At 37.2% G+C, this 14,992-nt stretch overlaps 1 protein-coding gene across 2 annotated transcripts in view; it reads left to right on the forward strand.

Annotated features, from left to right (window-relative positions):
* The first annotated feature begins 409 nt into the window (after positions 1-409).
* LOC126248044 (uncharacterized) overlaps positions 410-14,992 on the forward strand; it is a 557,758-nt gene continuing 543,175 nt past the window's right edge. For both annotated transcript variants that reach the window (XR_007545407.1, XM_049948673.1), the window contains exon 1: positions 410-583. Coding sequence is in view for 1 of the 2 variants with exons in the window: in XM_049948673.1 (XP_049804630.1) it covers positions 575-583 (9 nt within the window). In the remaining variant the exon portion in view is untranslated. The remainder of the gene's footprint in view (positions 584-14,992) is intronic.

Genomic DNA, 14,992 nt, shown 5'->3' on the forward strand with positions numbered 1-14,992 from the left:
CAGTACTAGTGCAGTAAAGTTTGTAGTACTTAAAAAATATGGAGCAATTAGCCGTGTGGCAGTTTGGTTTAGATCCTACACCTAGTGTCTCTCAGTGCAAATGTTGCTAAGAAGGGGAACTTTTTTGAGGGTTCCAACTGTGAACATGAAATGATAAAGAAATGAAATCTACATCAAACACGAGACTGTGATCAAAAAATTTTAGTAATGAATTTATTTCGAATTATCACAATTTTTCCAGTTGTCTCAAAACATCTCTGGATTCACAGTGTAAAAGCAGTACATCTTACTTTAGATGTCACACTCACTAAAGGCACTTGTGTTATCACTGTTATTCTTATCAGAAGACAGATATCTTCTTATCCATTTCTCTGATATTTTGATAATTTCTGACATACCGAAAGAAGTGATGTCACAGACATTCAGTGTAGCTGTGTTATGTGTGTTCTTTTCATAACTGAAGTGTTAAACAAGCTGTAGTCTTCAGTTGTGTTGTGTTCTGGTTCTTCAGAGCCTCATTTTCACACATTAGCTACTGCAACTGCTTAATTTTCAACAGCAGCTAGTTCTTAAAATGAGTCAGGTAAGAGTATCTATTGATTTCCAAACCATTTAGTACTTTAAGTCATTAGTGCCTGAATTAATTTTTTGTTAATTTTTTACATTGATTACTTTCAGCTTGTTTGTTACATTGAAAAGAACATTTAAAGTGAAAAAATAATATACTGCGCCATATATACGTAATGCTAAGCACTGTTGGGAGAAAATGAGACATGCATATCAAAAGATTACACATTTTTGTACTGAATGAAATAAATTAAACACGAGTACAAATTAAAAATCAAAAACAAAAAATTACATGGTATGATAGCAGCAAAACATTCTACACACTATCCCAAATTACACAGCACTGGGTACGTGCTGATGTCATACTGTTTGTTCCAACACATTGTCTTCTTTTTTGGTATCCCATATTTTTGCAATCAGGTGCTTCATTCCATCAAACTGCATCCTATCTACTTTACTCCTGCAGTACAGGGTATGCTCAAGCACTCCTCAAGTAGAGATGCACAATTTCTGTTTGACACCTTTTCATTTTTTGTGGTAGAGTATCAGTACATTGTGTACAGTGGCATCCAATAACCAACTGAATTGCCCAGTACTATTACCTGTTATGGATATTTATCCTGTACTGATTCACATTTTGACACATTCAATCGGTTCCATGCATTTTATTGTTGTATTCTGTCAGAATGGAGCATTGAGGAACCTTGATGTGTTCCCTTGACTGCTGGAAGTATCTCTTAAAATTAATTATTGGGTTCATGCCAGTTATATTTGATACTGGAGAAAAAATGGAATTGCCATACTGTTTATACAGAAACAGACTATTTTTCCATTGTATGGCAGGATGATTAGTAACTCTTCCATCTTTCTCTGTTTCTTTCTTCTTTGGAAGGGGGTGTTTGGGGTTCTCCAATTTTCTCTCTCTCTATCCAACTGCCCCCAATTAAAAAATTAAAATGTGTGACTAAGTTGTCAAAATAGAAGTAAAAATTATTAAAATGCTCATATTTAGTGCTTATCGTTACCCTTATGTAACAGTAAAAATGTAGCATGTGTTCCTTTGATGCATAGAATTTTGCATAAATACAAATACATCTTAAGGTAGTCTGTGAATTGTTTATTTTGTGTTGTTTCTTTTGATTTGACCGAAATGTTTTAGAGTTTGACTAGATACTCTGATGGCAGGTGATATCCACTGGCTGTTGTTCCTTGGTATGACATTGATTTTTGTAAGCTTTTTTGTAAAACACATCTCAAATAGAAACATGAAAGTACTAGAAAAAGTGTTGTACGAGTCATTAGTTGTTGTTTTTGAAAATACGTTTTCCCATGTTTCCTTGGCTAACATCTGTATAAAGATATTTACTTTTTCTGTGCAGAAGTGCCTTTTATATTCCCACTTATATTTTATTACCTTACATAACTATCTTCATGGAAATGACCTTCCTGAAGATTTACTGGAAAGCACTACAGGTCTTTCTCATATTATACTCAAAATATCTCTTCCAAATTGCTTCGAGGTGTATTTATTTACTTTCTTATCAAAAGTATTATTTATATGATGTAAGAATGTAGTAATAGCTCTTTGATACTATTGACTGAATTTTAATCTGCCAGGCAACAGAATAAACCTTGTGAGAAGCCGTCAGCATGCTTGGGCTCATGGTGTTTTCAGTTAGGACTCCAGTACTTTAGTAAGCTGATAAATGGCAAATCTTACATATTGTTCAGTCAGATCTAAAAATCAATCTGATTCACAGCTTATTAATAATCTCATACTGGTACCTTTAGCTATCACTATGTTCTATACATCATTATGCTCTGTTCATTAATTAACGTTTTTCATTTTCCATTCCAGTAAATTGTCTGTCAGTTAACTTAATAAAAAAACAAATTAATTCAGTTCTGTAAAAAGGCAAGATATGACATCACCTATAATAACAGATTATATTAAAAAGAAAATATGTAAAATCAAATGTTCAGAATTCTTGGATGAGCATTCTGTAAGAAGTTGAATTGGAAGTCACATAGTATAGAACTTCCCAAATGATGAAGTTAAGTAACATTTGCTTTGTCTGACAAGATTTTTGTGGTGAAAGCACCAAAAAATTCAACTTATTTTGCACACTTCCATTCATTAATAACACATGAAATAAGATTTTGGGGCAGTTCCACACCTAAACACAAAGTTCTCATTGCACGTCTTGGATAATAACTGGTGCACATCCTCAGATCTCATATAGGCAACAATTAAAACAAACAGTTGCACTAGGCAGTTTAACAAAAGCATCACAGTACATATTTTCTCTTGTTATTGTTTTCTTAAAAATAAGTTACAATTTGAAAATAACATTCATAAATATACCACTAGGAATAAAAGGGGCATCTGCTAATCACAATTTACACTTACTCTTGCACAGAAGGGCACAAAGAATGTAGTCATAAAAATATTTGAATTAAAGGTATCATTAAGTAATGAAAAACTATTTTAAAACAAATTGAAATCATTTCTACTCTACAGTTCTCACTCTTTAGATGAATCTTTCAAATATATGATATACCTGTATGGATCATTGTTGGGTATTAAATTTAACTGTAGATTTAAATTACTATGAAATCTACACATGTGAATATTTAGCATGAAACCAACCACAGAAATCATCAAAGTGAAATGGCTTGCATGCATCAACACTACAGATGTCTGTTATGTATGTGTGACCACACCAGAGGGGTACCTGTAGAGAGATCAAACTAACATATGGGTGGCAACCATTTTAGCAATTACAGAGGTAACAGCCTGGATGATTTGGCCTTGTAACATTGGCCAAAATGGCCTTTCTGTGTTGGTACTGTATATTGCCTAAAGCATGTGGAAACAACAGTAATTACATTTCCCAAGGGCATATTGCTCTAATGTACAGTTTAATGATTATGGCAGTAAAATATTCTAGAGGTAAAATAACTTCCCTGGCTATGGATCTGTTAACAGGTTACCTGGAAATAGCTTTCATGGAGCCTCAGCTCAAGGTTTTTAAATTACATCTTTCCCATACAGATTCATGGGGCATGAGCCCCATGAACATCTCAACTATTCTTCTGTCATAAAGCTCATGCCTTTCATTACATTCAAACCTTCATGATGTTAAAGTCCCAATTTTTCTTTTCATTATAGCTCTAGACTTCATAACAGTAAATTTATTTTTACTTTACAAGTACGAGGGTCAGTCAAAAAGTAATGCCTCCTATTTTTTTTTCTACGTTTAATTGTCAGGAAATTTAAATGCAATTACATAGGTTGAAAACCACAACATTGAGGATCATTTTGTCATTTTTCAATGTAATCTCCGCCCATCTCTACAGTTTTGGTCCATCTTTGAACAAGGGCATGTATCCCAGCACGGTAAAAATCACAGCTCTGCTTCCTAAGCCATTGACGCACGGATGTTTTGACGGCCTCCTCATCTTCAAAATAAATCCCACGATGAGCTTCTTTTAGTGGCCCGAACAGATGGAAGTCTGATGGTGCCAGGTCAGGGCTGTATGGGGGATGAGGCAAAACTTCCCATCCAATTTTGACAATCTCGTCAGAGGTGTGACGACTGGTGTGTGGTCTTGCATTGTCATGCAAAAGAAGAACATCTGGCATTGATTTTGTTGGGCGAACTCGCTGAAGACGTGCTTTAAGTTTTTTGAGGGTTGTGACGTATTGAACAGAATTTATTGTGCATCCCTGCTCCAAAAAATCAACCAGAATCACACCCTCTGTATCCCAGAAAACTGTTGCCATAACTTTCCCTGCCGATCGCACAGTTTTGAATTTTTTCTTCCTCGGCGAGCTTGTGTGACGCCACTCCATTGACTGCCTCTTTGATTCGGGTTCAAAAAAATGCACCCATGTTTCGTCCTCGGTCACAATTTTTTTCAGAAACTCATCTCCCTCCAAACGGAAGCGCTGCAAGTGTTGGGAGGCTATTGTTTTCCTTGCCTCTTTATTCTGATCGGTTAACATTCTTGGAACCCACCGTGCACAAACTTTTGAGTACCCCAATTGTTTAATAATCGTGATCACACTGCCTTTACTAAGAGAAATAATGCGACACACTTCATCTGCAGTCACCCGACGGTCACCACGAATGATGTCATCAACTTGCTGAATGTTGTGTGGAGTCACTGCACTCACCGGCCTGCCGCTCCGCTTTTCGTCAGTCAACGGTGTTTGCCCTTCAGCTTCCTTACAACGACGAACCCATCGTCTAACAGTGCTGACATCCACTGTCACAACACCATACACCTTCTTCAGTCTTTCATGAATGCGTATGGGCGTTTCACCTTCTGCATTCAAGAATTCAATCACACAACGCTGTCTCAAACGAACATCGATGTCGGCCATCTTACAAACTTCTGCTGTGCTGCCACCTGTTGACACAGAAAGTTACTACTGCAGTGGATTGCAGAAGAAGGTTTGAGGAATGGCGCCAAATTCAAATTTTTCACTTAACTTAATTTCTTTAAGTAGAAAAAAAATGGGAGGCATTACTTTTTGACCGACCCTCGTACTTTTGCTCATTGAAATTTCCTTCATCACTTTGTATCCAAAAAACTTCTTGGCTACCATTTTAGCTCCATAAGCTTGAGACACTTTTCTGAAAACTGTGTGTGATTATTAAAAATGTTAATTTTTGGAAAACTGTGCTGCTCAAGAAAAATGGAAGTTACTGATACCTATGTTCAGTATATTTTGCACTGTACCAGCCCTAACAAAGAGAGAAGGACTAAGTGCAAGAATAAATGACAACTTATTTTTAAATCAAGCAGTTGTACTAACATAGGTACTATATCGTTACCTAAATATGGTAGTTGAATTTGATGTGAATCACAGTGGCTCATTAGATTAGAACATCAGTCAGAGTTAGGATGAATCCTTGAACCAGAAAACTCTGACTTGTTTCCTGATCTCTGCCTCAGAAGCAGGACACAAAAACATTTACAACATGAATACAAACATGGCAAACTTTATATGAATCTCAGGCAGACAGCACACAAGTCTTCCAACATATGGATCTGGTATTTCTGATAAGATCATCTTACAACAAAATTAAATAATTAAGCATATGGATGCTTTCCCATCATTAACAAACCACATCACAGGCCAGGCATACCCTTTAGAAGATGAAAATGATTGCAGCTGAATGGTCAAAGCAAACCATTCATTTGATGTAAGCTTCACTAACTAAAGGAACTTCCTTTAAAACAGAAACGCAGCACTAACAGGAACAGTTGAAAAATATTTATAAATTGAGCACATTATAAAGAACATATAACTCATTTTTCAGTCTATTACTACAGCCTTTTGATTAAGGGACGTAGATTTAAATGCAAAAAGAGCTAAGAAATAGTAGTTAAATTGAGATGTTGTGTGGATGCGACAGCATTTCTAATAATTTCAAAGGAAATGCTTCTGTACACTGTACTTACTACATAATAGTTTTAGACATAAAAAATCTTTAATGAACACCGGCATCATTAATTAGTGCATTATTTGCTGAAATATATCTCAGTAAAACAGTTAAATTGGTATGCTTGTCATTTGAGTTCGAGACAGCACAAATTTTTATCAGTATCACTGTAATTGAGCATCAATTGACTACAAAAGAAATCTCAGTTGAAGTGCTAGATTCAGTGTTTGTCAGTCTTTCACAAAGGTGTTTTCTGAAAAACTGTCACAGATGCAATTTTGACCAGAGTGAGTACTGTAATTATCAAATGCAATAAAGTTTATTGTTGTGTTCCTCAATAGATAGTCAAAATATGATACAGATTTGTATAGTGCCAATGTTGTTGTTATGGTCTTCAGTCCAAACACTGGTTTGATGCAGTTCTCAATGCTACTCTATCCTGTGCAGGCCCCTACATCTCCAAATAACTACTGCAACCTACATCCTACTGAATCTGCATACTGTATTCATCTCTTGGACCCCCTCCACAATTTTTACCCCCCACACTTTGCTCTAGTACTAAATTGGTGATCCCTTGATGTCTCATAATGTGTCCTGCCAGCCAATTCCTTCTTTTGGTCAAGTTGGGCCACAAATTTCTTGTCTCCCCAATCCCATTCAGTAGTTCCTCATTAGTTACATGACTGACCCATTTAATCTTCAGAATTCTTCTGTAGCACCACATTTTGAAAGCTCCTATTCCCTTTTTACCTAATCTGTTTATCATCCATGTTTCATTTCCATGCATGGCTACACTCCATACAAATACCTTTAGAAAAACCTTCCTAACACATAAATCTATATTCAATGTTAAAAGATTTCTCTCCTTCAGAAAGGCTTTTCTTGCCATTGCCAGTCTATATTTTATATCCTCTCTACTTAGCCATCACTAGTTATTTTGTTGCCCAAATAGCAAAACTCACCTATTATGTGTCTTTTTTCCTAATATAATTTCATTACCATCCCATGATTTAATCTGAATACATTCCATTATCCTTGTTTTGATTGTGTTGATGTTCATCTTATATTTTTCTTTCAAGACACTGTCCATTCCATTCAGCTGCTCTTCCAAGTCCTTTGCTGCCTCAGAATTACAATGTCATTGGCACACCTTTAAAGTTTTTATTTCTTCTCCCCAAACTTTAATTCTTAATACAAATTTTTCTTTGGTTTCTTTTACTGCTTGTTCAATGTACTGATAGAATAACATTGGGGATAGGGTACACCCCTGTCTCACTGTCTTCTCAACCACTGCTTCTCTTTCATACCTGTCCTGTCTGATTTCTGTACAAGTCGTAAATAGCCTTTTCCTCCATGTATTTTACCCCTGCTACCTGCAGAGTTTCAAAGAGAGTACTCCAGTCAACATTGTCAAAACTTTCTCGTAGTCTACAAATGTTGGATTGCCTGTCCTTAGTCTATCTTCTAAGATAAGCTGTAGGGTCAATACTGTCTCGTGCATTTGTACATTTCTGTGGAATCCAAACTGATCTTCCCGGAAGTCAGCTTCCACCAGTTTTTCCATTCCTCTGTAAGGAATTCGTGTTAGAATTTTTGCAATCATGACTTATCAAACTGATAGTTCAATGATTTTCACACCTGTCAGCTCTTGCCCTCTTTGGAATTGGAACTACTACATTCTTCTTGAAGTCTGAGGGTATCTCTCCTGTTGCATTATCTTGCACATCAGATGGAAGGGTTTTGTTATAGCTGGCTTTACCAAGGCTATCAGTAGTTCTGACAAAATATTGTCTGTCCCCGCAGCCTCGTTGCAACTTGGACCTTTCATAGCTCTGCCAAATTCTCCTCACAGTATCACATCTCCCAGATTTTCCCCATCCACATCCACTTCCCTTTCTATAATATTGCCTTCAAGTTCATCTCCCTTGTATAGAGCCATTATATACTCCTTCCACCTTTCAGCTTTCTCTTCTTTGCTTTTCCATCTGAGCCCTTGATATTCATACAGCAGCTTCTCTTTTTCCCAACGGCCTATTTAATTTGCCTGTAGGCAATATTTATCTTTCCCCTAGTGAATTACGCTTCTAAATCCTTACATTTGTCCTCTAGCCATTCCTGCTTAGCCATTTTACCTTCCTGTCAATCTCACTTTTTAAAAGTTTGTGTTCCCTTTCACCTGATTCATTTGCTGCATTTTTTAATTTTCAGTTAAATTCAATATCTCTTTTGTTATCTGAGGATTTCTACTAGGTCTTGTCCTTTTTTCTATATGATGCTCTGCTGCCTTCACTACTTCATCTCGTGAACTGTATTTCTTTCCCCTGTTCTAGTCAGCTGTTGCCTAATGTTCCCTCTGAAACTCTCAACAACTTCTGGTTCTTTCAATTTATCCAGGTTTCATCTCCTTAATTTCCTACCTTTTTCTAATTTCTTTAGTTTTAATGTACAGCTGATAACCAATAAATTGTGGTCAGAGTCCACATCTGCCCCTGACAATGTCTTACAGCTTAAAATCTGGTTCCTGAATCTCTGACTAACCATTATATAATCAGTCTGAAACCTCGCAGTGTCTTCAGGCCTCTTCCATGTATACAATCTTCTTTTATCATTCTTAAACCAAGTGTTAGCAATGATTAAATTATCCTCTGTGCAAAATTCTATCAGGTGGCTTCCTCTTTCATTCCTTCCCCCAGTCCATATTCACCTACTATTTTTCCTTCTCGTCCTTCTCCTACTATTGAATTCCAGAGCCCCATCACAATTAAATTTTCAGCTCTTATAGTACCAATACCAGGGGGAAAGACATCTCTAAGGGAATAATGTGTAAATTAGCACCTAATCAACATTAAGACAGAAATTCGTCAGCAACATTAGAAACACAGAGAAAATTCTTATGTAAACAGTTATAAGGGAAAAGAAATTAGGGCAGCAGCAGCAGACTGATTTGTAACACATGAGAGGCTGCACAAAGACTGCTGATTTTCCAGCTCCGACCAACATAATTGTTTAAATTTTGACTACCAGAGGTGGACTAAGGAAGCTGACTAAAAAATATTCAAGTTTACAGATGCAGACTGAATAACGTAGCATTTGGACTGTTTGAATACCCACCACCTACAACTCAATAAACACATTGTCTGAACTAATTGAGTGTTTGCCCACAACTGTCTATGGATTTGTGCACGATACCTACAGAAAGATGCACATAGTATAGAAATTACGAAATGGTAAAATACTCCATAATTACATCTTCTATAATAATATAAAAAAACAGCAAAAGGAAAGAATACAAAAACATATGATGCAGTGAAGATATTTTCATTATCTATAAGCTTTATAATCAAAAAATGCCAAAGTGATAGGTATTATTTTCTGCTCTGGAAGTTTTATTGTGCGTATGGATTTCCAAAGACCACCAAGAATTTTCTAGTTAGATTTTCTAATTTGAATATCTTACAAAGTAGCATGTTATTTTGGACACTTAACATTTTTGCAAGCAGGAAAATCAAGTTTACACATTTGTAACAATTGATCACATTTTAAGATAAAACTTCCTCAAATTGACAATTTTGAATTAGTATAACTTTTTAAATATACAGCTTTCAGAATAAAGTAAGATGTTCATTGGAAACATAAAACGTGTGCTTTTAGACACGGTAGGTCGAGCCTAAAATAGACAACTGTTAGTTGATTTGAATTATGAATAGCATATGGTTTTAATGACATAAGTTTAGAATACTTCATGAAAATTAATTACAATTTTATAATCAGTAATCTGAAAACTATAAACTGAATAATAAAGTTTAGTGAAATACAGCATAGATAAGAATTTAACAACTTTGACGTTTCTTGTTACACCCAGTGGGTGGTCGTGACCAGATGTGCTGTAATCCAGGTGAATGGTTGCTCGAAACATGCATTGAGCTATCGATATTGGCCACTGGCTGATCGGAGCAGTATTGTGCTATGATGGAGAGGGGGAGGGAGGGGGGAAGGGGGGAGGGGAGGGGCATTCACTCAGACTGAGACCCATGGGAGGAATCCAAGGCACTATGACATCTGTGGACTACATGAAAATTTCCTGAATGAGAATTTTCACTCTGCAGCAGAGTGTGCGCTGATATGAAACTTCCTGGAAGATTAAAACTGTGTGCCAGGCCGAGACTCGAACTCGGGACCTTTGCCTTTCGCGGGCAAGTGCTCTGCCAACTGAGCTACCCAAGCAAGACTCACGCCCCATCCTCACAGCTTTACTTCTGCCAGTACCTCGTCTCCTACATTCCAAACTTTACAGAAGCTCTCCTGAAGTTTCATATCAGCCCATATCCGCTGCAGAGTGAAAATCTCATTCTGGAAACATCCCCCAGGCTGTGGCTAAGCCATGTCTCCGCAATATCCTTTCTTTCAGGAGTGCTTGTTCTGCAAGGTTCGCAGGAGAGCTTCTGTAAAGTTTGGAAGGTAGGAGACGAGGTACTGGCAGAAGTAAAGCTGTGAGGACGGGGCGTGAGTTGTGCTTGGGTAGCTCAGATGGTAGAGCACTTGCCCGCGAAAGGCAAAGGTCCCCGAGTTCGAGTTTCAGCCTGGCACACAGTTTTAATCTGCAAGGAAGTTTCATATCAGCGCACACTCCGCTGCAGAGTGAAAATCTCATTTTGGAAACATCCCCCAGGCTGTGGCTAAGCCATGTCTCCGCAATATTCTTTCTTTCAGGAGTGCTAGTTCTGCAAGGTTTGCAGGAGAGCTTCTGTAAAGTTTGGAAGGTAGGAGACGAGGTGCTGGCAGAAGTAAAGCTGTGAGCACGGGGCGTGAGTCATGCTTGGGTATCTCAGTTGGTAGAGCACTTGCCCGCGAAAGGCAAAGGTCCCGAGTTCGAGTCTCGGCCTGGCACACAGTTTTAATCTGCCAGGAAGTTTTACATGAAAATTACTGCTGATTACCTGCATTCTGCCATGCTTGATGTCTTCCCTGACAGCAACAGCTCTCCCAGCAGGGTAACTGCCCTTGTCAAATATCAGAACCATGCTACAGTGGTTTGAGGAGCATGGTAGGGAACTCATGTTGATGTCTTGACTGCCAAATTCCTTTAATCTAAACCTGATGAAACACATCTGGGACACTTTCAGACACTCGCTCTGTGTTCACAAATCAACTGTCCATAATTTATGGGAATTACATGATCTATTCAGATCCTCCAGAAACCTACCAAGGACTTCTCAAATCCATAAAATGAGAACTGTTCCTGTTTTTTTTTTTTTTTTTTTTTTTTTTTTTTTTTTTTTTTTCCCTCCTAAGGTGGACAAACATGCAAGTACGTAAGTGGTTAAGGTTTGGCTCATCAGTGTAAGTGTGTTTCAGTGTGTGTATGCATGTATGTTTGTGATGAGAGAGGGAGAGAGAGAGAGAGAGAGAGAGAGAGAGAGAGAGAGAGAGAGAGAGAGAAGGGAGTGGGAAGGAGGGAGGGGGGAGGAGAAGAAGGAGAGAAGGAGTAGTAGATTACAAGGAGGGAGGTGTATGAGTGGATGGGAAAGAGAGAAAGGGAGAAATATGTATGGGGACATGGGGGTGCAAGGTCAAGGCCAGGCTCTTCTAGCTCATGTGCATGCTGGTAGGCAGCCGGGCACCAATGGGTACAAGTGTCAGGTGTGTTAAAACAGCTAACGCATGGGCGGCAGTAAGGCTGACAGGCCATAGCTTATATGACTGTTCCACAGAGTATGAATGCATGTGAGCAATGTAGGGCAAGTGGTTTGCCCATCCACAGAATGCATGTAATAGGTCTATCTGGTGGGTATCTTATACTAGCTGCCCCTGCCTGTGAGTGATAACCTTGTCTTGCTAGCAGAATCTCTGGATGGAAAATAAAAGCAGAGTAAATGATTACTGCAAATACATAGAATGAGAGAAGCTAAAGAATGGGATTAATGGAGTTTTAAGTGAGGAATATTAAAACAGAGGATATCCTACAGCAACCAGATGCCACCTATGTAGTTTACAGAGTCTGGTGGTGGTAGGGAGGAAGAGCATCATTGAAGAGGAATTGCAACAGTAGATGATATGCTGGAATGACAGTTTCCTGTGTAGCTCAGAGCAGTTGGTTTTGGGCTACACATAATGCAGCCTCGTTTGAAGAGAATTATGTTGTAGTATGCAGCATGTTCAGCAGCTAGTTAGTTATCATATGTACTGTGTACACAGCAGAGTAATTGCACCACACTTGTGGATGTCCTGGCTGCTTTCACATCTACCTTTGATTGAGTAGGAAATACACATGACAGAGCTGCAGTTGGAGGTGCTGGATTGGTATATGATTAAGGTCTTACATCTGGGATACCCTCAAGGAAATGTCTCCTGATGGTATAGGAATGAATAGGATATTGTGTGGATTTCACATTCTGTAAAGGTGTGACAGTGATTTCCTGCACCCTATTAATGCAGCTGCCATCCTACAACTGGAAAAAGGTTTTTAATGTCTTTTGAGGAAACTATCTAACCTACTTCTTACTCCTATCTGGTATTACCACTACACTAAACCCATCACTCTCAACCACCCTACCCACCCCACTCCCAATCAATGCCTTATTTTGCTGGTTTTAGACCCTGTAAAGCAACCGACACATTTTTTTTCTTTTTTTTTCTCTTAAGTGTCTTTGATGTTGATCTTCAAAACTGTGTTATGATAACTACTAAGTGAATTAAACAGTTAATAATGATTCACCACAACACAGATTTACTTTTTAGTTGATTTATCTTTATTGTACTAAAATACAATGATAAACTTTTAAGTAGTGATTTTGCCAGGCAGTAAAACATAAGTCAGCAGTTCGCATAGTCTATGAATATTCTACCAAAATTTTACAAGTGACAACACAAATAACTAACATCTTGACTGCTCAAGCGTGACTGACTGATAAAGTGAATGACAAAGTTTTGCACTGACTGAATACTCATCACAGACTTAATAATAGCATGGTGATGACTGAAGGTTCACCACCTAACTGACATGGAGTGTTACAGGATGATTATGAAATGCTGACTAACACATAACATCTATACTGTTTAACTGCTCAGCCCTAACTATGACTTTGTATGCAATGCCTGCATAAAGACACACATGCTACAGTAACTGAAAAATTGTAAAGTACTCAGTATTTACAGCTTTAATAATTATATAATTACAACAAAAGTAAAAAAAAATACAAAAACACATTAGTCAGTGAAGATATCTGGATTAATTGTAGTCTGTATAAGCAAAAAAATGGCAAAATGATATGTATTATTTTATGAAGCAGAGGTTTAATGTGCATGGGGATGTCCAAAGCCCACAAGAATTTTCAGAAAAGTTAAATTTTCTAATCTGAACATTTTTAAAACCAAAACGTTATTCTAGGAAAGTTACATATTTTTATAATCAGAAAAATCAGTGCTACAAAACTATAAAAGTACATTATGTTTTAAGATACAAATGCACCAGAACAGAATCATTTTGAATAGTAGTAATACAGAGTTTCCAGAAAAAGTAAAATGTTAACTGCAATGTGGAGAATGAGGGCTTTCAATTAATGTATTTTAATCCTAAAGAATTATTAGTGAAATAAAATTTTGGAGATAAAATGGTTTTAGTGACTGTAGTGAATCATAAATTTAGAATATTTCAAGAAAGAACATGTTTCCTTAAAAAGTAATTAGACTGTTATCATCAGTGGTCTGAAACACATTGAATTATAAAGTTCACTTAAATACAGCACAGACAGAAATGTGACAGTTTCATGTATTCACGCAATAAGCATTATGTGTAGGAGACACCAGGGGAATACTGACACCTTAAGAGATTTTTTGTTTTGGTTTGGAATCCTGTCACATCCATGGAAAAATTCATGGTGCACTGTGTGACCCTGGAATGTTAGTAGGACAGCTGTATGAGAAAAATAAAAGAAAAAGGATGTTGAATACCTTCATAACTGCATATCCATTTTCTCAAGTCTGCAACCTTTTGGTCTTGCCCTGAGTACCTGGGTAATACTGACACCCTTATAGAGTATGAAATACAGACATAATAAAATTAATTTTCTAAGAAACTAACAAATTTCACTGTCTTAAAATATGGCAAAATACATACATAGCACGTTTTTTTGAAAACAGTGTTCAAATTGGAAAAAAACAGCAGCTTCAGCTTCATCAAAACCTAAAACACTGTTGTACTTGCTTGATGGTTTTCTTGTGGTTATTTTGGGATTTGTCTTTTTTAAAACCATTTATCCAGTCTTCTTCAGTCATTTTGGTAAATTTATTGAAATTTTACTTAAGCTGTAGTTTTTTGGCAAGTTCATAGGCAATTCACCACACTCAGACAGGGAAATGCCATAGAATAATAGTGCCAATCATAATTCTGTTTTGAATAACCCAGGTACAAAACATGTCTCATATACACTCCTACCTTCTTTTACTGCATTACAGACATGGGCATTTCCTATCCTATCAAATCTAAGGCATTTATGAAAGCAGCTGTGTTATTTACCAGGCAAACTGTGATTACTGTGCAGTATTCCATGAGTATACAATGCCAACCATTTGTTTATCTATATGAATGACCGTTGCCAATCTGTAGCTAACTAAAAGCTCAGCCAACCAGGCGTTGAACATACTGTGGCCTGCATTAGAAGACAATGAGTAAGAATGACAATTAAAATGCATTAGGGCTCTTTGTGCCTGTACAATGGCTATTGCAAATCAGTGTTGCATGAGAACAACATTTTCAATTAAACTATTAATATAGGGGCTCAGCAGTTATCAGTGAGTTATATTACATTACAGACTGTACTACATCAACATGATTCACTTGTAAAAAAACCTTGAACTAGATGATAATATTAACAAATAACTGAAGGCTGCACATTAATCCTCTTTCCCAATACAGGACAGGTACACGTGGGAACACTGAAATTAGTGAAAACCACATTTAATGAATATTT

Source organism: Schistocerca nitens, chromosome 3 (genome assembly GCF_023898315.1).
Source record: "Schistocerca nitens isolate TAMUIC-IGC-003100 chromosome 3, iqSchNite1.1, whole genome shotgun sequence".
NCBI lineage: Eukaryota > Metazoa > Arthropoda > Insecta > Orthoptera > Acrididae > Schistocerca > Schistocerca nitens.